The sequence below is a fragment of the Cebus imitator genome, unplaced genomic scaffold (assembly GCF_001604975.1).
Source record: "Cebus imitator isolate Cc_AM_T3 unplaced genomic scaffold, Cebus_imitator-1.0 Scaffold332, whole genome shotgun sequence".
Classification (NCBI taxonomy): domain Eukaryota; kingdom Metazoa; phylum Chordata; class Mammalia; order Primates; family Cebidae; genus Cebus; species Cebus imitator.
In genome coordinates, this window is record NW_016107647.1 from 1,798,090 (window position 1) to 1,821,825 (window position 23,736).

General features: G+C 41.1%; 1 protein-coding gene and 1 long non-coding RNA gene across 8 annotated transcripts in view; one reads left to right on the plus strand and one right to left on the minus strand.

Moving 5' to 3' along the window:
• Positions 1 to 5,631, minus strand: part of LOC119467791 — an 8,057-nt gene extending 2,426 nt beyond the window's left edge. Inside the window, exon 1 of the long non-coding RNA XR_005196414.1 lies at positions 4,574 to 5,631. This is a non-coding gene — a long non-coding RNA (uncharacterized LOC119467791). The remainder of the gene's footprint in view (positions 1 to 4,573) is intronic.
• Positions 5,632 to 7,001: 1,370 nt separating this feature from the next.
• Positions 7,002 to 23,736, plus strand: part of NR2C2 (nuclear receptor subfamily 2 group C member 2) — an 84,138-nt gene continuing 67,403 nt past the window's right edge. Inside the window, exons 1-2 of one of the 7 annotated variants that reach the window (XM_037730124.1) lie at positions 7,426 to 7,522; positions 21,716 to 21,799. In XM_037730124.1, coding sequence (XP_037586052.1) covers positions 21,740 to 21,799 — 60 coding nt within the window. In that variant the 5' untranslated portion in view covers positions 7,426 to 7,522; positions 21,716 to 21,739. Of the gene's footprint in view, positions 7,523 to 17,329; positions 18,881 to 19,524; positions 21,800 to 23,736 lie in introns of those variants that run through there. The other 6 variants (XM_017505062.2, XM_017505063.2, XM_017505069.2 and 3 more) reach the window with 6 other exon arrangements.

A 23,736-nucleotide genomic window follows, 5' to 3' on the forward strand; every position in this document is an offset into this window, starting at 1 on the left:
AAAAAAAAAAAAAAAAAAAAAAAAAAAAAAAAAAAAAAAAAAAAAAAAAAAAAAAAAAAAAGGCATGTTCCTGCATATGTCCCTAGACATACTGTTGCTAAGCTCTCCTCTTGACGAATATTAAGAGATAAATCTTTTTTCTCTTTAGGAAAGCTATAGGGACAGAACTTCTAATAAGAGATACAAGATAGTGTTTCTTGCTAAGTTCACTTTTGGTGAAAAAAATCACAATAGATGAAACATTTGCTAAATAGCATATTTCAAATTTTAATTTTTGAAATAAGTTTAAAAGTGAAAGAAACACTGAGAGTTGCATATCTATGTAAATTAAGATGCTTGATTCAGGGGTCAGCTTTTGAGCTTCAGCTGCATTTGTGAATGAATGAGTTTACCTCTTACAAAAGCACTTCCACAGGCTTCCTTCTACCCTCAATCACCCTTCAAGGTGGTACAGCCACGACTGAACTCAGAGCAGACAGACTCAGGGGTAGATTTCTTGTCAGAAGCCCCACAATTGGTAATGGCAAACCTGGAATGTGGACGAACAGCCAGAGTGCTTGCTGCTTGGCCACTGCCACTCCTCAGCTGACAGGTTAATTTTCACTTATTCTGGACACTCACTTCACTAACTGAAACTCTAATAAACTGAGAAATATTGACATTCTTAACATAAAGGAAAAAGCAGATTATATACCTATATCAAAACTATAAACATTATGTTTGTACATATTTTTGTATGTAAGTTTGTACATAAATTTAATGGTAACCTGAACCCTGAGAAACACATTGATATTTATGTCCAGGATCAGTTAGCTAGAAAGGAAGGTTAATATGATTGGGATTGTTTCTTGGGAGCTAGAAATTTTCAGTCAACTCTGTTAGAATAAGAGGCTGAGGAAGTGGCTGAATGTTTATGTAAGTCTAAGAGAATTCTAAGGAGCTGTGGAATACTGAAACTGTTTCAACAGTGATGCCAGGCTTCGCATAATACTATGCACTAGACACATGGTTATTTACTTCAAGTCAGATATAAACATTTAATTCTCTATGGTTAGAAGCACAAGAAAGCTAAAACGTTCCGGGAAAAAGGATCAAGGAATGGATTGTGCTTGAGGGAGATTAGGAGTGTTCTTGAGAGTGACTTCTGAGTTGGAGCTTGACATATGAAGAGGAGGTCACCTCACAGAGAAAGAGAGGTCCCTGGAAGTAGGGGGCGGAGTAAGGTGTGTAGTAATGAAGACATCAAGTAGCATGTTTGGGGAATGGGTTAGTTCAGAATTGCCAGAGTGCAGAGAGGAAGTCACAAAAATGGATGACGTAAGAAAGGCTGTTTGGGTCACGCTGGTGGCTCACACCAGTAGTCTCAGCTACTTAGGAGACTAGGAAATGCACTCTTGGTGTCCCTGTGTTCTCATACCATTAATCCACCACAGGGAAAACAGTCTTTCTCTAGTCTCCTCTTGGGAAGAACAAGGGCCACCTCCATAGAGGTTGAGGCCTCCTCAAATAGCCTGATAAGCTGTGCTAGAGCTTGACTTTGACAGACCATAGAGGTGGGTAGAAGAGTTTTCTTCCTCTCAGACTCCTCAAGGACAGAAGAGCAGAAACAGTTATTAATAAATGTTCCACCCCTTGCTGGCCATGCAACTTTGGAGAAGTCATCTTCTCTGTTAGGTCTCGGCCTATTTAGCTGTAAAAACAGGGTAATACCATCTACTTCACAAGGTTATTGTAAATTAAACAGGATAAGGTGTTAAATGTAAAGTATTATGCAATCTGGTATTCAGAGATTTTATCTTATCTGCCCAGATTCCACACTGTGTTTGTTTTTATTTTGAGACTGGGTCTTGCTGTCACCCAAACTAGAGTGCAGTGGCACGATCATGGCTCACTGCAGCCTTGACCTCCCTAGGCTCAAGTGATCCTCCTATCTCAGCCTCTAGTAGCTGAGACTACAGGCATGCACCACCACACCCAGCTAATTTTTGTATTTTTACTGGAGATGGTGTTTCACCATGTTGCCCACGCTGGTCTCAAGCTCAAGCAATCCACCTGCCTCAGTCTCCCAAAGCACTAGGATTACAGGAGTGAGCCAGCATACCTCACTTAGATTCCACAATTAAAAGGGGTGGGGGGGTGGGTGGCTAACAGCAACCAAGTTTATATTACAACCAGGTAATTGTACAAACGATATAAACAGAAGTCAGATAAAATTATTAGTACATATATAGTAATAAAGCATAAGCTATTATACAGAAAATGTGATACAAAGTTGTACATACTTATAAAGGCAATTAATCTTCCCCAGTCTATGGGAATACAAAATTGCCAGTAATTAATTTACATTACAAAAAAGGAAAACCATTATTTATGCTATCACAAAAGCAATACCTTTACAAGTAAAAACAATCTCTGCTTGATATTAGTAATTTGAAAAACCTAGCACATCTTCAACTATTGTTTAATCAAAACTTCATTTTCATTGACTCAACATTTATCACTTAAATAAACATGTAAAATAACCTTGCACGGCAAATGTTTACTCTGTACTAATGAAACTATCAAACAGTTCCTGCTCTCAAGTACACAGACAAGTCAATCAATGATGGACTGCAGAACAGACTGGTGAGTGTTAGAAAAAATTGCCCAGGGAACCACTAGGGGTGGAAGAAGAACTCCTGGGTCTCACCATTGGGCACTTAGTGCTTTCACTTTCATCTGTAAACCAGGGGACAATTATATGAATATTGTATGAATACACTGCTACGGGGAAAAGCATTCATTCAACAAATGCACGCTACATACTCTGTACCAGCAATTGTGTTAAGAGCTGAAACAGGGAAGGACAAGACACATCCTACCAGGGCTCCCAATATGGCAGGTGCTGAGCTAATGCACACACAAGGGTTGGGTACTGCCAGATATCACCACTCTGGAGCAAGCACCTGTCTCTCTGAACGAATAATCTCCAGCATGGTAAGAATTAACTATTTCAAAAGGTGAAACAAAACTTTTTTGCTTTGTTAGGATGCATGTTTCAAATGGGATCAGCGGTTCAGGCCTGGAGTATGCATCAGAATAATCTGTGAAGCTCAGTAAAAGGGCTGATGCCAGGGCCCACCCAAAGCTTACTGCTTCAGAACCACTGGGGGCCTGGCAGTTCTGAAGTGCACACCTAGTTAAGAATCCTTTAAAGGCTGATAAAGCAATCTTGAAACCACTGTCAATGCAAAAGTAGATGTTCCCCATTAATAAGAACTCAAAAATAAAGTAGAGCTAGTATAATACTTTTGTGTTTTTTTGTGCCTGTAAAACCCATCCAAGTGTTAGAAAGCTACTTTCTAACTAAAAAGACTTGCAGTGAAAAAACCAGAGCCCCCCCCCCCGAAAAAAAGGCACCGTAACAGTGCTGACCTCAACATGCAAAGGCCTGTTATGTGCTGTTACTGTATGCTGTGTGCATGTGTACATACGCATCTGTTTTCAGGGGAAGAAAAGCTGTTAAAGCCAATTAAGGTTATGAATTCTTGCTACTACTTTAATATTAAACCAACCTTTAAGTGAAAAATTATTGAACGCTATTACAAATGTGGCAAACTGACATAGATGGTTTACTACACAAGTTTTAATGTCAAAGGGACTAGATAATAGCCCCAGTCTCACTTATTGGACCTATAACATTGTGCAGGTATCCTATCTGGGCCACAGTCCTACACCTCAGGAAAATGGAAGTAACTGCTTCATTTACAGAGCTATTAAATGAAAGAAGTGAGAAAACTATAAACCAACATCAAAGCCTGAATTATTGATTAGTATTTACTTTAAAATCTAGTACAATTGCAATGTTTTTAATTAAAAACTCTGATACATGAATTTTTACAATGTATCTAGAAGCATCATTTAACACTAAAAACTTAATTTTTGAAAGAGTACACAACCAGGCGGGGTACAGTGGCTCACACCTGTAATGCTAACAATTTGGGAGGTCACGATGGGAGGTTCACTTGAGGCCAGGAGTTCGAGACCAGCCTGGTCAACAAAGTGAGACCCCGTCTTTTTTTTTTTTTTTTGAGACACAGTTTTGCTCTTGTTGCCCAGGCTGGAGTGCAAGGGCACGATCTCAACTCACTGCAACCTCCACCTCAAGCGATTCTCCTGCCTCAGCCTCCCAAAGTAGCTGGGATTACAGGCCCTTGCCACCAATGCCTAGCTCATTTCTTTGTGTTCTTAGTAGAAACAGGGTTTCACCATGTGGGCCAGGCTGGTCTTGAACTACTGACCTCAGGTGATCCACCTGTCTCAGCCTCCCAAGGTGCAGGGATGACAGGCCGCTGTGCCCAGCCAACCCCATCTAATAAAGAAAACGAGTACACAACTACAAAGCACTGGGCCAAGTGCATTGTTTCCATGTTTGCAAGGATTTACCATTGAAATACTAGGTTGATGCAAAAGTTAGTTAATTTCCAGACTGTGAATTTTAAATCATTGTAACTGGGTTCAAATATATCTCTATTAATCAAAATAGGAACCATTACAATCAACACATTTTTGCCAATGAGAAATAAATTTATACCTGTAGCATAAAAATGCATGCTTCAGGATTCAATGAACTCTTGGAAAGCATTTTCTGCATCCTGCTGAAGTGTTTTCCCTGCAAAAAGTTGTCAAGATGCCAGAAGTGGTAGCTGGTTGGCCAGAGGTCAGGTGTATAATGGTGGATGAGGCAAAACTTTGTGGCCCAATTCCTTCAACTTTTGAAGTGTTCGTTGTGTGACATGCAATCAAGTGTTGTCATGGAGAAAAACTAGGCCCTTTCTGTTGACCAATGCCAGCTGCAGGCGTAGTTTTCGGTGCATCTTATCAATTTGCTGAGCATATTTCTCAGATGTAATGGTTTTGCCAGGATTCCGAAAGCCGTAGTGGATCAGACAGGCAGCAGATTACCAAACAGTGACTATGACCTTTTTTTTGGTGCAAGTTTGGCATTGGGAACTGCTTTGGAGCTGCTTCTTGGTCCAACCACTGAGCTGGTTGCTGTATAAAATCCATTTTTCATTGCATGTCACAATCCCATTGAGAAATGGTTTGCTATTCTTGCGTGGGATAAAAAGACACTTCAAAAGAACAAATTTTTGATTTTTGCTCAGCTCATGAGGCACCCACTTATCAAGCTTTTTCACCTTTCCAATTTGCATTAAATTCCAAACGACCCAAATGACTGTAGATAGTGAATGCTGAGTTCTTCTGAAATTTTTCCTGTAGTTTGATGATTGCTCTCGATTGGTCATCGTCAGCTTCTGGTTGCCCGCCACCAGGCTCCTCCTCTTCAAGGCTCTCTTCTCCTTTGCAAAACTTCTTGAGCCACCACTGCACTGTATGTTCCTTAGTTTCTGGGCCAAATGTGTTACTGATGTTTTGAGTTGTCTCTGCTGCTTTATGACCCATTTTGAACTCAAACAAGAAAACTGCTCCAATTTCCTTTTTGTCTAACATCATTAGACAAAAAGCATAGTCTAAATATACATAGCATTATCTAAAATACACAGCAAGTCATAAGTCATTAGCAAAAAAACATAAAGTGAGAAACGTGCGTTAAAGTGGTCCACATTTATTTAAGAACGTATTCCAGGCCGGGCATGGTAGGTCATGCCTGTAATCCCAGCACTTTGGGAGGCCGAGGAGGGCGGATCACGAGGTCAGGTGATCGAGACCAGCCGGCTTAACGTGGTGAAGCCCTGTCTCTACTAAAAACACAAAAATTAGCTGGGCGTGGTGGCGCAAGCCTGTAGTCCCAACCACTCAGGAGGCTGAGGCAGGAGAATCGCTATTGCGGTGAGCCGAGATCGCACCATTGCACTCCAGCTTGGGCAACAAGAGCGAAGCTCCGTCTCCCCCAAAAAAACAAAAAAAAAATGTATTCCAACATCAAACAGCACATTCCGATAATGCAAACCTTCTGGTTCTCACCCACCTCACCTCTAAAATAAGAAAACCTTTCTGCCAGAAAAAATTTGACATTCTCTTAAGGCCTTTTCCAATTTCAAGATCTATGCTTCACCATGACTAAAAAAACCTAGCTTTTTCCCCACTTTGCAAAGTGAGAGCAAGAAAGACGGGGAAATAGGTATGTTTAAAACATTTTTTATCAAATAGAAATATTATAAGATAATGGGGAAAAAATACTGAAGTTAGAGTCATCCTAATAAAAGCCCAAATGGGTACTGTGTAAAAAAAAAAAAGTTAACCCATCCATTCTAGAGTCAGTATTTCCTCTTAATAAGCAAGAAAACTGAAAAAAAAATCACTTAGTACAAGACCTACAACCTGTAGTCTCAACACTTCAGGGCATTTAGGATAAATAAACACCTGCACCTTCCCAGGCAAGTCAAAACCACAACAGGAGAGAGAGAAATATGTAACGAAAACTTACAGCCCAAGAGTTTAAGATCAAGACAGGCCATTTTCTTCATATAAATTTAAGCAATGCTGCTAAAAGCTGCTTTACACATTCCTACCTATTACCATTTACTACTTTCATATCTCGGGGAGGGCATGGAAGTACACAAGATCTGGATCGTATGTTCATTAAGAAAAAATTACAGATTCTAGGGAGTTTGAACACTTCACCTGCGATGGCCAGAGCGGACGCATCTTTGGACCTTTAAAACCTAAATTAAAAGCTATCTGTACCGAGGAAGGCCAGAAGAGCTCAATTCCCACCCAATACAACCCCCACTTCGACCTACAGGCGCCCTACTGAGCGGCTGGGCGAATCCGTCGCGCTAGTCAGGGCCCCGCTTCTTCCATCAACAGAGACTTTACGAGCCCCGGCTAGACTGGAGGCCGGGGTGGAGGCCGCCACTGCGAGGACGGTACCCACTCAGCCGTGAGGACTTCGCGGTTCCCCCGAGGGACAGCCTGCGCCCGGGTAACCGTGCGCGACATCCACGAGTTTTTAGGACCTCTAGCTTGTCGGCCTTTAGGCCCCGGCGCCTGCGCCATTTAAGCCACAGATACGCCCGCCCCGCCACGACCGAGCTCAGCAGCTGCCGCAACCGCCGCCCGGGGCCCCGTAGCCCAAGGGCCGGATGGACCAAGCGCCGGCCGCGGCGTTCCGGTGCGCGCGCGCGCCTCAGCCAATCGCGTGCTCGCCCGCCCCCCGCCGCCGCGGCGAGGCTGGCGCTGGGAAGAGGAAGAAGAACATTCGCCCTCCTCCTACCAGCGCGCGGGCGGCGGCGGCGGCGGCACCGGGGTCACGAACTCTGACCTTTCACTGACAAAAACAATAACAAACCCCCCCTTCCCCGCGACCCCGGCGGCGCCCCCGGGCCCGTCCCCGCTACCCCGCTCCCACCTCGGCATCTCGTCTCTCGCCCGCTGCCCCGCGAGCCCGCGGCCCCCGGGCTCCCGCCATCCGCCGACGCCGGGAGCCGGGGCTCTCCGCGCCCTGCCCTCCGCGCCGGGGGCCGCCCGCCGCAGACACGGGACCCGCTTCGAGGCTGCTTTGGCGCCAAACCCTAAGGTAAAATTGAAAGAGGGTCGGGCGGGCTCGGGCCGGCGGCGGAGGGGGCGGGCCTGGCGCGCGGACATGGAGGCGCCGCAGCGGCGGCTGAACCCGACCCTTTTACCTTTGCCACGGGGCGGCGGCGGCGGCGCCCGGCGCTTTGCATAGTGGGCCGGGCCGCTCCCCTCCCCTCCCCGCCCGCGGCCGGACGAAGCGAGCGGGTTCCCCCTGACCGGCCGGGCCGGCGCAAAGGTGGGGGCGGAGGGGGAATGGCCGCGGCCCCGCCTCACAGTTGGCCCTCCGCCAGCGCCGCCATTTTGTTCTCGACGGAGATGGCTCGGGCTGGTCGGGCTCCCTTCCTCTTTATCCTCCTCCGCCCTCCTGCAGTCCCTTGGTCCCCCTCTCCTGGGCTCTTTGCCCCTCTGCTTCTAGTCCGCCTTTGGCGGCCGCCGCGGCCCAACCGCCGTTTTTTCTGAAGGGGAGGGTAAAGGGAAAGGAGGAAGGCGGGTGCGAGGCACCACCTCGTGAGCGACGGGTGGGCTGACCAATTGGCGTCGGATAGGAGGGTCGGGTCCTGTGGCACCGCCCCCATAAGCTTTGTTGATTGGGTGAAGCAGAAGAGGGCGGTCCGTATGGGGCGCGGGAGCCCTGGCGGGGCGGGAGTAGAGGCCAGGGCGCGGAGTGGGGCCGGGTCGCCGGGGGCGGGGCGCAAGGGGCGCGGCCTTGGGCCCTGGGGTGGGCGCCTTCCCAACGCCTGGAACGCGTCCAGGATAAGTACTAAGAACAATAGTATTAACGGTGATGGATTTCGAGTCCAAGATGAGGTCTCTAGGGAAGAGGTTTTCGGAACGCGGACGGACCCGTTGCAGGGCTCCTGCTCGTTATATTTCGGAGCGGCCATGGCGAATCCCCAAATGAGGCTCAATTTATCCATTGTAAAATGGGGAGCATGGTCATTCTTGCCAGGCTGGACCTCCCTTTTCAGCATTGTTTTTGGGGCTCTACTCAGAAAATGGAGTCAAGTCTACTTTGCTAGCCTCAAAGTCACTTGAAAATGGTGTTACTGTTAAAAATGGGATTACAGCCACAGGGAGAGGCAAGCTTAAGGGTATTAAGGGCTTGAGAGAGCACAATTCGGGGGTGATTCTCTTCTCATTCTTTCGCTGAATACATGTTTACTTAGTTTTAGGCACTGGGCATACATACATCTGGGGAACCAGCCGGACGAGACCCCTGCCCTCACTAGAGTTGGGGGCTGGGGGGTGAATAGACAAAGGAATAATTCCAGAGAGTGTGTTAAGTTCTGTGAAAGGAAAGAAACCAAATGACCTGCTGAAGAAGACCTCAGGCACGAATTTAGATGGAATGGTCAGGGGGGCCTCTCTGAGGAAGTGATGTTTGAACAGAGGAACCCAAGGAAGGAATGTCATTCCGGACAGGACAGCCTGTGTAAGGGCCCCGGAGGAAGAGCATTTGATGTGATTGGGAACTAGCTACTTGTGGCTGGAGAGTTGGTTGGAACTAGTTAATTGTCCATTATCCCACTCCAGGCCAAAGGCTGTGAAATATAGCAACGGTAGTGAGGAACAAATCTTCAATGTAATAATAAAGTCGAGGAAAATACGGCCTTCCTACGAATTGCTGGTGAATACATGACTTGGGAGGAGGGCCTTGGAAACTTACTTTACTTCCAGATTCAAATCGTTTGTCGGACTCTCATATACATCTTGAATTCATCAAATATTTCCTGAATGCCACAAATACTCCAGGCACTATGTGCTAGGCTGAGAATACAAAAATGACTAAGACACTGGTGCTCAAACATGAACATGATTTTTTTTTTTGAGACCAGGGTCTTGCTCTATCGCCCAGGCTGAAGTTGAATATAATTCTCTGTGTACAAGTTCCACACACACACACACACACACACACACACACACACACACTCTCTCTCTCTCTCTCTCTCACACACTCTCTCTCTCTCTCTCCCTCACCTCTCTCCCCCCCCCTCTCTTTTTCTCTCTCTCTGGAGCTAAAGAGATATTTATACACATGCATACACAGACATAAAATGTTTCAGTGTTGTGATTAGCAACTCCCAACTTTTATTAGCAGCGTGATTTTGTGTAAGTTACCTTTCCTAGCCTCACTAACCTCGTCTGGACAATAATAGAACCTTTCTTCTAGAACTGAAGATTAAATGAGTTAAGGTAAATAATAGAGCTTAGCAGAGTGCCTGACATATAGTAAATACTCTATAAATAATTAGAGTTATTGTCATTATGAAGTACTGGTATAGACATTGGACTAGTTGAGTGATAGAAACATTGAAATTTTTAGGCAGCGTGGTGTAGGGGCAAAAACAATAGATTGATGTTCTGAGATTCTAGTTTTGGCTCTATGCTTTCAACTAGTTACTTGGCATCCAGGACAAACGTTTAGAAAATAATAGTGGAACTAAATAGTACTAACCAAAGTATAGGGTGCTTTATGATTTACAAAACTCTTTTACAGGCAGTATGTTGTTCAGGCTCCACTAGAACCTACATAGTGGCAGAGGCTCTTTTCCTGCTTTATGTTTAAAAACCTTTCCAAGGCTTTTCATTATTTTCTTATCTGTGTACCCCTAACTCCCTGTGCTCTGGACACACTGGCCTACCTTCAACTTTCTTGACCAGTGTAGCTTACCTTCCCACTCCATGCCCTTTCACAGGCTGTTCCCTTAGCCTGATATATTCAAATGTCTGTTCCCTACCCCTACGTCCCCCGCACCCTACCTCAGATATTGGCTCAAGCATCGCTTCTTCAGGGAAGTCCTCCCTAATTCCCATTGCCAATCTAGATCAGATTCTTTTTATTGTGTTTCTTTTCTTTATAACCTTTATTTTGTTTTGTAATTACCACTCTCCATTATGTGATTATTTGATTAATGTCTGTCCTTACCACACTGTAAGCCAGGAAAGCAGGAATACATTTTGTTCACTATTACTTACCCTGCACTTAGAAGAGTGCCTGGCACTATTTGTTGAATGAATTGTTGATAATTTATGATGTCACTGATAACTAAGTTGCTCTGCATTGATGGATACCTTTTATGTGAGCCTCTTTGGCAATTCAGATAACACTGCCAGCAATAAAAAGCCTGTTAAGGTATTTGGTTGTATTTAGGACGTGATTTCTGTCAGGTATGCCACTGCCTTGAGACATAAATACTGGATAAAATGACCTGTTTCAATCATTTTTCCCACTATATTGATCTTTTTATGATTGAATTACAAATTTAATTACATGAAAGTAAGTTCATATGTGAAGAAATAAATAGCCCAAACATCCTTAAGTTATTTAACTGAAGAAACAAAGCACCAAATTAACATGATTTTCTTGAAATCAAATATTCTGATTTTTGTTTCACTATCACAGGGAATTGGAGAGCAAGGAAGAAGCCTCTAGTGGGTTCACAGGGAGTTGGGAGTTGAAAGTCTCTGTAGCCATTACTTTGGGATATTTATCCTGCCAGAGATAAATTTATTCATTTAATGAAATTATTGAAAATCATCTTTTAATTGCTTTACCAGGGCTAATAGCAAATTTTGTAAAGTGTATGTCAAGTTTCTACTCCAAAGTGTGATAAAGAGAACATTTGTATTGACTTATTTTATATTGTAAAACTTTTCAAATAAGATACCGTTAGGGTATTTTAAAAATAACAATAGTTTATTTTTGGATTTTTTTTTTTTCTGTCTTGCTCAAGGATTTCTGGTATCACTTGTTCAATTCAACACTTGATTAGTTGAGCTAATTACTCAGGGTAACCAAAGAACTGATAGTTTAGTAAAACAGCTATATATTTTCTTACACCATTAAGTTACTCATTTATTGCTTTCAGTAGCTATATTCACAGTGACCTTGAAGTTTTGCTTTCATGATCATTCCTTTATAGAAGAAAATCTCTATGTGTAACAACCTTCTCACTTTATGAAGTTGGCTGGGAAGTTTTAGCATCTGTCTCCAAGGAGTCACGTGGCAAGGCAGTACAGTGACAAAGAGCTTGGGGTATGAAGGCAGAAAGACCTGGCTTCAGAACCTGGAGTTTGTAGATTCTCTGAGGTGTATAATTCCCCATTTGTCAAACGGAGGTGGTAGCCAGTGTTGAGATAGGGGCCAGAAGTAGAGGACACTTGTTGTCTGAATGACTTTGAAAACAACGGAGGTGAGTCTTTGTGGAGCAGCCCTGTTTTCAGCCATGGCACTGAGCCGCTGGCCTCCTGTATCAGTTGCTGAGTGTCTCCACATATTGAGGGACTTCCATTGGGATTTTTATTGTTGAGTTCTCTTACCTATGAGCCATATGCTCCTTTAGTCCCAAAGCATCTCCTATACAAGTGTCACCTTAATAAATACCACATTGGGAGTCTGATGGAATCCTAGAATCTCAGAATTGGAAGTGGTCTTAGACCTCAAGTTCAGCCTCATACTTGATGCAAGAATCCCCTGCTGGATTTTTGTTTACCTCTTTTTACTTTATTGTTAACTATGAGGGACTTAAATGATACTGCCTTTTTTCTTCCCTGTGTGCCCGTCACACATTGTAAAAGATAACATTCTTCCTTATTTGTTGGAGGTTTGCTTGCCTTCAACCTAACATACCAGAGGCTGAGATACTCTGTCATTCTCTCCTATCCTGCCATTCTTTTCCTGAGATCCCACTACTGCTACCCCAGATAGCAGGCCTACTCCCCATGCTCACTTCAGGTCCTGAGTGCTAGAGAGTAAAGCAGCAGGAGCTCTATACCAAAAGGAAGAACTGCGCAGGAACAACAGTTCAACTAGCACAGTTCACAATGATGAGGAGGGGGAGTGAGTAGAGGGATGAAAGCCCAGATCAGTGCATTGGTATAGGTATTTGTTAAGGGGACAATAAATGCAGATGCAGACCCCTGGTACCTGGAAGTCTTAGAAGAGAGGGATGGGAGGTGAATTGTTATGACAGAAAGGGAATAGGCTAGCTCAGACACTTGACTGTTCTTTCTGAGTTACCCTTAGATTCCAGGTGGCCTATAATGACGAAAGTCAGCCTCAGGGGCAAAGCGTGATTTTTAGGGGCAATAAAAAGTACCTCCTACACTGTAATAAGAGTCCTGAAGTCCTCTAATAGGAGGTGAAACTTTCTATTCCATAATTATTAACAGTAACCCCAAAGATTTTAATCCCTGAAATGTTAACATATAGATGGAGAGGAATTTCATTCCAAGAGTCCAAGTGTAAAAGGATATTTCCCCCTGTTTGGGTTAGTGAGAGGTGTGAGGAAAGATCTTGGGGCCTGGAAAGTGGGGTGACTGCTACTGAAAAGTAAAGAGGAGAAATGAGAGACTGGTGGGACTAGACTCAAGCTTTGAAGGCTTTCTGTTTTACAGGGAGGCACTTTATTTACCTTTGTTGTTCGTATATTAATAAAAGCTATGCAGGAGAAAAAAGTTTCCTACCTGACTGCCCACCCATGTTTCTTAAAAAGAAAGATAAACAACCGAGGCTGGATGGCTCTTGAGAAGTTATACAATACTAGCAGGCTTCATGGTGCATTTCCCCCAGTGGTGGTGTACAGTGAATCTGATTAGGTATTATTTGTAGAACACTTTGGAAATGTCATTTGTACCACCCTGGTTCTTGTCCCCTGTCCCCCCACTATGCTATCTGTAATAGTACACCTTTTTATTAGGTTAAGATGACTAGCCCTGGAATTATTGAAAAATCATCTTTTAATTGATTGCTTTACCAAAACTAAAAGCAGATGTCACAAAGTATATATCAGCTCTTAACTGGAAAGGCTAATAATTAGAATGTGTTGTTGACTTATTTAATATAATACAGATATTTTTAAATAAAATTTAAATTTGTAGTATATTTCTTTTCTAAATGAGTAAACAATGTACTTATGAAAGTAAAAATTAAAAACAGATAAAAGAAGTTAAACATAGTTAATTTTTAAAAACAGTAAATTTTTCAAAGAAAAGATAGCAGTGCATCAAAAGGCATGTGTAAAAATGTTCATAGGATCAGATGTAATCGTTTCGCCAGGATTTAAAAAAAAATGTTCAGAGGAGCACTAATCATAAGGGCTCCAAACTAGAAACAATCTAAGTGTCCATCAGCTATAGCATGGAGAAATAAATCGGGCATAATCATACATTAGATTACTATACAACAATGAAAATGGATTCACTACTCATGGTTATTATAAAAATAGCGTTGGGCCAAAAAAGCCAGGCACACCAAAAAGTGTATTATAAACAGTGCAATAGTATTATAAAGTAATACCAATTGTATAAATGTCACAAGGGGAAACAGAAGTTAATGACTATGGGAGGGGTGTGAGAGGGACTTTTGGGGTACTGTGTCCTGTTTTCTGATCTGAATGGCACTTACATGTGTATTCTCTGTGTTCAGTTAGTGAAAATTCATCAAACTGTTCATTTATGATTTGTGCCTTTTTTTTTTTTTTTTGAGATGGAGTCTCCCGCTGCCACCCAGGCCAGAGTGCAGTGGTGCGATCTTGGTTCACTGCAATCTCCGCCTCCGAGGTTCAAAAGATTCTCGTCCCTCACCTTCTTGAGTAGCTGAGACTGCAGGCGTGTGCCATCATGCCCAGCAAATTGTTTGTATTTTAGTAGAGACAGGGTTTCACCATGTTGCCCAGGCTGGTCTCGAACTCCTGAGCTCAGGCAGTCCACTCACTTTGGCCTCCCAAAGTGCTAGGATTACAGATGGGAGCCACTGCACCTGGCTGATTTGTGCTCTTTTGTATTTGCATGTTGTAGTTAAGTAAAAAATTTTACTTAAGATAGTAAAATTATTTTCACTATTTTAATTAATGTGATTATTGTTTAGGTTAAGTTTTAAGGGAAGAATGTGTTCAGAGTTCTAAAACTGCCATGGTTCTACCTGGGTGGAGCAGCTTCAGAAGTTTCTGTTAACAATACTGAAACATAACTCACAATTAGGAATTAGTGGTTGTGTATATTATTAAATGATCTAGCTTATTGATGTAAGCAATTTGTTCCCTTAATTTTTTCTGTCACTTTTTTCCATCCCTCCTTGACTTCCTTGTTTCTGGGAAATTATTTTGAAGGGCACTGTGATCTAGAGAGACTATTGGGATTTTAGAGTCAAAGAGTCCTGAGTTGGAATCCTAACTTACTAGCTGGATGAGTTGTAACTGCTGAGTCTCAGGTTTTTCCATTTGCATTGGTGGAGCTAATACTACATACTCAGAAAGTATGCTAAGGATTAAATCATGCCTAGTTTGATTTAAAGCACATCATGGATGTCCAGAGAATTTATCCTGTTTTTCTTAATCCATCTACCCTGGCTTGCACTAATAGATATGAAGAAAGTCCACATCACCCTTATACCTGGGCTCTTGGTAAGATGACAAAAAAATCATCCACAGTATACGATGACTTTTTTAGGGGAAGTATCCACATAGAAAATTGTAGCACTGCTCTGGTACTGTTAATACATAGGCACTCCATTTAGGTGAAAGCCACTTCTCTTTCCTACTAGTCACTCACCTGACCTTGCCACTCCCAGCATGTACATATGCCCATTTTTATAGTCTAGACTTTGAATATGGAAGAAACACCTTTCCTATGGAGGGGCACGATGGACAAGAAATTACTCGACACTAAAGCTAAGTAAACTTTGAGTCTAAATAATAGCTGGCTTTCCGTTGACAGGAAATATACCTAAACGTGACCTTAGAGGCATCCCAGTGAGTATCTTTACTGTTGTTGCACATTTGTATTACACTAAACCTGCTACTTGAATTTCATTTTCTGCTTTCAAGTCGTGATCTATGATGGCAAGTTTCAAGCTATGTATTTCTTATTTTTTATCCTCTCTCAGGCTATCTAAATCCTTCTATTTTTATTTTCCCATGAATATGAACAGACTTCTGACAATCAGAATAATTAAACTTATACCGAATACCTTGTACCTGTTAAGAACTCTATGCCCAGTAGTATTTTGCAAGTAGTTATTAGGCATTGGTTTATTTTAAAATATTTGTAAGATTTTATTCTAATTTATCCTTCATTTTGCCCAGTTGTACAGTTTAACAGGGTGAATTACAAATGCTTTGTGCATGAGTTTATTTTTCATTTTTAAAATTTTAATTAATTAATTTTTTTGAGGCGGAGTTTCACTCTTGTTGCCCAGGCTGGAGTGCAAATGGCTCAATCTCAGCCCATTGCAACCTCTGCCTCCTGGGTTCAAGCAGTTTTCCAGTCTCAGCCTCCTAAGTAGCTGGGATTACAGGCATCTGCCACCATGCCCAGCTAATTTTGTATTTTTAGTAGAGACGGGATTTCACCACGTTGTCCATGCTGACCTCGAACTCCTGACCAGAGTCCTGGGATTACAGGCATGAGCCACCTTGCCTAGCTGCTTATGTGTTTTAATACTTCCACGTGTATATAGTTAAATCTCATGTGAGCCTTATGTGAAAATGAGAGACTTATTCCTAATCATAATACAGATTTTACAGTTTGAGTTACTTTCAAATTTCTTGGAGAAAGCAAAAGTGACACCATCACCTTTCACCAGTAATAGCTACCATATATTGCATTTCTACTATGTCCCAAGCACAGCGAGTACACATTTAAGATGTAATCTTCACAATAACCTCACATGCTCAGTATCAGAGAGATCAACTTAGTGCCTGAGCCTTAGAACCTGATATAGTTGTTTAGTAAAGAAATACGAAGACAGTAGATACTTTGCATGTTATGTAATTATAAGCCATGTAACAAATATAGATGATATGAATCAGTTGATTGTTGAGGGAAAGGCAGGCTCACTGATTGCTGTTAATGAAGGCAGAGCCTCCTTATCCCAGGACTTGTTCATTTTCATTGTTATCTGAAACTGGAGATTCAGGTGTTTCCAGAGCCCAGCTTTTCACTGCAGTGGAGTCTTCGCCCTACTTCACTAAAGAAATTCTGGTTGCAAGGTTTAGTTAGCTATCACTTTGTGAGCCTAGAAGAGCTAATTGAAAGTCATTGTTGTGTTCTCTGCTTCTTTGTTGTCGATGTGGTATTGATCTACTTGGATTTGAAAGAATTTCTTATAAAACCTGTCACATGAGGCCAACCAATTATTACTTACTTCCATCTTTCTGTGGTCTGTATTACAATTTTTTATTTTTTTTAAAGGATGTTTCACAATGTTGCCCAGGCTGGATATGAAACAGTTTTTATATACTGTGCCCTGTTGTCATTTGTGTGCTATCCAGGAAAAACACACTACTTTAAGAATCTGCCTTCATCTGTAGACTTTACTGTTGATAGCACTTCCTAACTGGCCTCCCATCTACAGTTTCTGTCTTTTTCTATCATTTCCATGCTGCATTCTAAATTTTTTTTTTTTAAGCTCCAGATATGAATGCATCATTTTTCTACCAAATTCCTGATAATTCTCCATTGTCTACAGTGTCAGCCTCCCTTTTTCGCTGGTCTCTGTAATAATTCCACACCACAGGCCGGGCGCAGTGGCTCACACCTATAATCCCAGCACTTTGGGAGGCCGATGCTGGTGGATCACAAGGTCAAGAGAACGAGACCATCCTGGTCAACATGGTGAAACCCCATCTCTACTAAAAATACAAAAAAATTAGCTGGACATGGTGGCGCGTGCCTGTAGTCCCAGCTACTCGGGAGGTTGAGGCAGGAGAATTGCTTGAATCCAGGAGGCAGAGGTTGCGCTGAGCCGAGATTGCACCATTGCACTCCAGCCTGGGTAACGAGCGAAACTCTGTCTCAAAAAAAAAAAAAAAAAAAAATTCCACACGACATTGCCTGCCATTGCTCAAATATGCCATTCTTCCTCATACCTGTCAGTTTTGTAAGAGCTGTCCTCTCTGCTTAGAACTCTCTCCTCATCCACCTCTCTTTCTTGGCTAAATTTCGATTCTTCCTTCAAGACTTACTTTAAATAATTCCTCTTCTGTAATGTTTTCATTGGTTCTCACAGGCAGAGAGAAATGCTTCTTCCCTGGGACACTCGTAGCATTTACTTTACCATAGATACTTCTGTCTGTTTCCTTCATAAGTTCGTCAAGGAAAGGGACTGTTTATTCTCCTCTTCCTCTTTGTTTTTGTTAATTCTCAGCAGTCAGTTCATTGCCTAGTTCATAGCAGTTACTTAATAAGAATTGATGGAGGGGTTGGACCTGATTAGTAAAATCACCAGAGGAATATCTTCTGTAGCACTTTTTTTTTTTTTTTTTAAACTTCATGTACTCAGTTTTATAGCTCTTTTGGTAGCTAATCAGGTTCTTTCCCCTAAACATTATGTGGGGGTGAGAGGCAACCTTGCAAGGTTAATAAGCTGAATGGTTGAAGTACTAGCCTTTAAGACTCAAGTTTCTATGCCAAGAGCAAGTTTAGAGTTCCGTTCACAGTGCTTATTAATACAATGTCTTGTGTATAGCAACCACTTAGTGTTAGCTACTGCTGTTAGCATTATGCTTGGCTCCACCAGCCAAGAAAGTTGTTTTTAAAAGCTTTATGTCTGTACTTTGTAGTATAAAAACAGTAGGATTTTTTTTCAGATTTAAATTAAAAAATTATATTGTGCTAGTGAAGATAGTTTTTCAAACTACATATAGCCACAACTCGCTGTTACTTGGAGCCTCTTATTCTGGAGGGACATCTCCTAATTGATAACCATTGCCTGATAGTACTTTTCTAAAGATGTTTGACCTTCCTTCTCACTGTGTGATCTTTCTGTCTCTAGGACCGCCTATGGCTGCGGTAGCAGTGAGAGAAGGTCTCAGGTGAGAGTCTTATCCCCTGATGTTACCTTTTTTTTCTGGGTGCATTTTAGTTCAATGTTCACCCTGCCCCACTTCCTGACATCACTTGAAGATTTTGTTTTACTTTTTACATTGCGATATCCTAGAAGAAAAAGGCTCTTATCTTCCTTTTTTATGTATGAGAATAGGATATGGTTTGTGACTTATTTTCAAAAGTAATAGAAAATATTTTTTGAAACTACTTCTCACTTACCTCCTCTGACTGGATTTAAATCTTTATTGAAAGCGCTTGCTTTAACATAGTTTGTCTTTCAATTTCCCTCTTACTCTTAGTCTCATTTTTTGTCTCTGCTTGTTTTTCCAGAAGGTGCACATTCCTCCTTGTTCATTTTTAGCAGCTTCCAAAGCTGCTGTTGATGATGCCTGACGATGCTTTGAAGGCAGAAAACCAACAGTGAGATCAAGAATTGTAAGAATTCAAGTGTATAAAGAAAGGTTGCTGCTCAATTCAAGTGTATAAAGAGAGGCATTTAAGATGATCCAGGAAGTTGGTGTGGGAGAAAAAGGTGGGGGGCACTCGTCCTATCACATAGCAAGATTTATGCAAACACTGCATTTAAAAAAAAAAAAAAAAAGACAAAGAGAACAATAGTGGAGTAGAATAGAGAACCTATAGTTATATCCACATACATAGGAGAAAGAGGGATATGGCAGAGATTGCATTGCAGATCAATGGCGAAAAGGATAGATTTTCCCCATGTAGATAATCCGTTTTCCAGAACTGTTTCTCGAACAGAAAATGGAAAATGGATTATCTACATGGGAAAAAAACGAGTTGGATTCTTACTTCTCATCAGATTCAAGAATCAATTTGCAGATGGATTGAGGACTTAAATATGAGGGGGCAAAACTCTTAAACATTTCTAAGAAAATATGTACAATTTTATTTGCAATCCTGGGATAGGACACAATTTTTGTAAATTGAAGTACAGACTATAAAAGAAAATGTGGATGAATTTAACCTTACTAAATTTAAGGACTTCTGTTCATCAACAAACACCTTAAAGAAAGTAAACAGATGAGCCGGGTTTGATGGCTGACGCCTGTAATCCCAGCACTTTGGGAGGCGAAGGCGGGCAGAGGCAGGAGAATCGCTTGAACCCGGGAGTCGGAGGTTGCAGTGAGCTGAGGTAGCATGACTGCACTCCAGCCTAGGCAACAAGAGCGAATCAGCATCTCAAAAACAAACAAACAGAAATAAACAGATGAACCACAGAGTGGAAGAAGTTATTTATAACTTATCAACAAAGGATTAATAACCAGAATACTTACCTTTCCTACACTTAAAAAGATTTACTGCTTTTCTTTGTGACTTAATGTCTATAGTCACTCATTGTTAGATTTATCTTAGGATCCCAAGCTCTACCTGAAGTTGATTGATCTGCAAATTTAGTGTTAAAGTGAATTATTAGGAAGTTTTCTGTACTAGGCCTCCATTAAATCAGTTTGTCATCTATAAAATCCACTTGGACTCAAAATTTGATGGATCAAGCCACTTCTTTTAGGGAACCCAATAGAAAAGATATGGCTTTCTAGTACCTTGTTGTTTTTATACTATTCAATAATATTTTCCTAACAATATTTCTCTAATAATTCAAATTCACATATTTCTTGCATTGAACTTGGTTTATAACAAAGGAGAAATTCTGTTAACATCTAAAAGTGATAAAAATATTAGTTGCAGCCACATGTTTAGATTTTAGTTTTTAGTGTATAGTACTTACTAGCTATCTGTTTCTCAGAAAATTCCTATTTTCTGTTTTGAGAAAGAATGGAACTCTAGACTTTCACATGCAATAATTGTGTTTTTAACAAATCAGTTGACTTTTCTGGTGCATTTAAAGATGCTTTTTCCTTTCATCTCCATTAGTTGTAATCAACTTGTAGCAAGAGAAAAAGACCAACGTTTTTCTTTGTGTTTTGTTCTTGTGGAAACAAAAGTTAAGTTTTTACCACCTGTTAAAAGAGTAAACATTACCTCCTCAGTTTCAGACCTAATCATATTTTGTGAAAATGAATCACTGACACTGATGGCCTGGTACCATTGTAGCAGTTGGTGCAATACCTACTGTCACAGGATTTTGACTCCTTGAAGGCAGGAGCCAGGTCTTTTATATTTGTCAGTAACAGGTTCATCCTCCTGTTTTTGTTAGCATTTTGGCAATAAAATATGTGAATTAGAATTATCATAATAGAGGTGGTTATCTAATAATAAATGAATGATATAGAAAGTTACTAGAGAGTTTAAAAGCTTCATAGAGATCAGTGATTATAATACTTTAGATAGGAATTGCAGAAAAGTATTTTGTAAAATTGCATTGCGAGATAATCCGCTTTGTGATTGAGGGAGGGCAGGCAAATGAACTGTGTTCATGTGTATTGCACACTCAGTACGATATAGTTTTTATATATAAGTCCTGAAAATAGATTTGAGCTTTGTTCTGTGGACCATGGGACCTGTACAGTCAATAGTGAATTGTTCAGGAATTGGGTCCAGATTATCCTGAATTCTTTGTGGTAGAGCCTTTGAAAGGGCTTAGAAAATATTCAGGAGAGCTGTTTCATGACCAGAAGAGACCAGGAGTCTGCTTCTGCAACAGTGCTGGTACTCAAATAACCCTGACCCAGGAGACTAGCACACTCTTTGATCTTTAGATGATCTTTCTCCATTTTTACAAATAATGACATTAAATCTATTTTTGCTAATAGTAGAAAGCTGAATTATCTGGTTTTGTAATTTAATGAGAACTTAATATATATATGGGTGCCATATTTTGTTAGCACACTTTAGTAATGCAGTCTCCTTGCTTCTTGCTTTGTTAGTGATAGTATTTGCTTTTCAACCTATGAATGAGGTTTGTTAGCACCAAACAGGGTGTTGCTTCTTCTCACTTTGCCACTAGTAAAAGAGGTGTGGTTGATGATAGCAATCTAGGCTTTATCCAAAGTTGATCTCACAGCTTTCTCAGATAGCTACCTTCTTTTTCAGCGTACTGTGACAAGGGAGCTATCCAAAGAGGTGTGATTCCCACCTCCCTGAGAGGTAAACCAAGCTGTTACAACCCAGGAGACCTGATAATTAAATTTCCAAATTCATCTTTGTTTATATTTGCCAGTGGAAGTTTCTAAATTGAAATGTTTCTACAAATTAGTTTTGGTACCTGTAACTGAAGGAGCTGGTGCAGCATATACAGATATGTCTAGCCTGCTAGGTCTGCCTGCTGTATATAGAGGGCAAAGTCTATACAAGACAGTACCAAAGATGAATTTTGATTTCTAATATTTTTCAAGTAGCCTGGTTTTTCCCCACCTGATAGAAGTTGCTACATCTTTCCAAACAGGTTCTCTAATGATCTTGCTTCACCATGGCTACAAATATGGAGGGGCTGGTTCAGCACAGAGTGGGGACCCAGCAGGTGGCTGAGGTGAGTGATAGGGGCTAGCTAGCACAGTAGCTGGCACCCTCACTTTTGAAAGGAAGAAAAAAAATTAGTGTGCTTAATTTTTTCAGAACAATCCCAAGGAGGTCAGCATGTGATATGTCCTAGTGTGCTGTTACAGAAGAAAAAAATGACAAGAACATTTATTTGTAACTTTTTTTTTTTTTGCATGAGTAGGGTGGCCTATCTGGGTTTAATTAAGGTGACGTGAATGTTTACCTTGAACCAAAAACTGGTAAAATCTGATTCTTACTGAACCTTGTGGGTATAGTTTTAACTCCAAGGCTGTCTTAATTTCTCATACACTTGATTCTTTGTTAATACTGTGGAATAGTAGAAAGTCTGATTATGTGCATTCAGCAGTCATTGACAGTTTACCATGGACCAGGGATCTTACTAAGTGCTGAGATGTATGGAGGTGAATGAGTCATGGATTGTTCCCTTTAGCGATATTGAGGCCTGATAACGGAGTTATTATAAAACAGGTTGAGAAGTATAATTTCACGTGAGGCATTTGATTCTGGGGGTGGTTCTTTAATTATGAGTAAGCATTTGTTAAGAGAGACCCAAGTAAGTGGGGTGGGGATCTTTGTGGCAGATTCTGGGGAGAGCATCCTAAGTCAGAAACCTATGTGAAAGGACATAGGCATTAAGTAGCTTTGCATCTTCAGGCAACTTGACATGAAACGCACATTAAAGCTATCATCACTAATAGCGTACTTTGAGCATTCACTCTGTACCTGGCCCTATGCAAGGGCTTTAATCCTCATAGTAACTTTCTGAAGTTGGTACTGTCAATATTCCCATTTTGTAGGTAAGGAAACCAAGTAGCAAAAAATAAGTAATTAGCCAAAGGCACAATGTAGCAGGACAAGATGCTGACCCAGGTCTGTTCACTTCCAAATCTCCTCCAATTAACCATGGGTCCTACTGCAACCAGGGGCCAAAAGGTTGAGATTCACATTTTTTCAATAATGCTCATATTTCTAGGGCAAAGACACAAATTTGCATTCAAAGAGAGGTTTTTTAAAAACAAAAACTAAGTATACATATGCCAGTTTAAACCAATAAAAATGATGAGCAGATTTTTCAGATTTTTAGATCAACCATTAACTTAAAGGCAACAATATAACTAGTTACCTGCCTCCCCTTCCCACACAGCAAATAATGGTTAATAGTAACTGAAAATGAAAGAAGATAGATTTCACAAATATTTTAATATTGTATTTTTGAATGGACTATCAGAGTTGTAGAAGTATTGGGATTATATGTTTGTACAACAAGTCGTCATTTAACGTCATCGGTGGGTTCTTGGAAACCAACTTTTCGTTATATGTGGTTTTAACATAGGCTAATTGATATAAACAAGCATTAAGTTCCTATGGCATATTTCTAGTAAAAAAAAAATCACCACATTTCTAAATAAAGATACAGAACACCTGCAGTATTAAATATTGAAATAAATGTGAGGCCTACGTATATTTAAGATTAAAGACTATAAAAACAAGAAAATTATTTGTGTAATTTTTGGTGAATCAGTGAGTGACAGCAGTCGTAGTGTGGTGGGCTATATTAAGGAATAATTGTTTGCAAAGCAAAAGTTGTCAGGAGTTCCTCCTACCTGTATGCAGTCAATCACAAGCATGGCAGGCTCACTGAATGATTTCTTAATGCATAGTTTATTGTCGTGCATTTGTATGATTACTGTGGACTCTATGATAATTTTTATTTTACAATAATTTGTATTCATTCATTCATTTCCCAACCCACTTATTCCAGTTCAGGTTGATAGGTGGCTGGATCCTGTCCTGGCAGCTCAGGCCACAAGGCAGAAACACTCCTGGCCAGGACACCATCCCATCATAGGGTGTACTCACACACATACCCCCACTTACTCAGACTGGGATAATTTAGACACACCA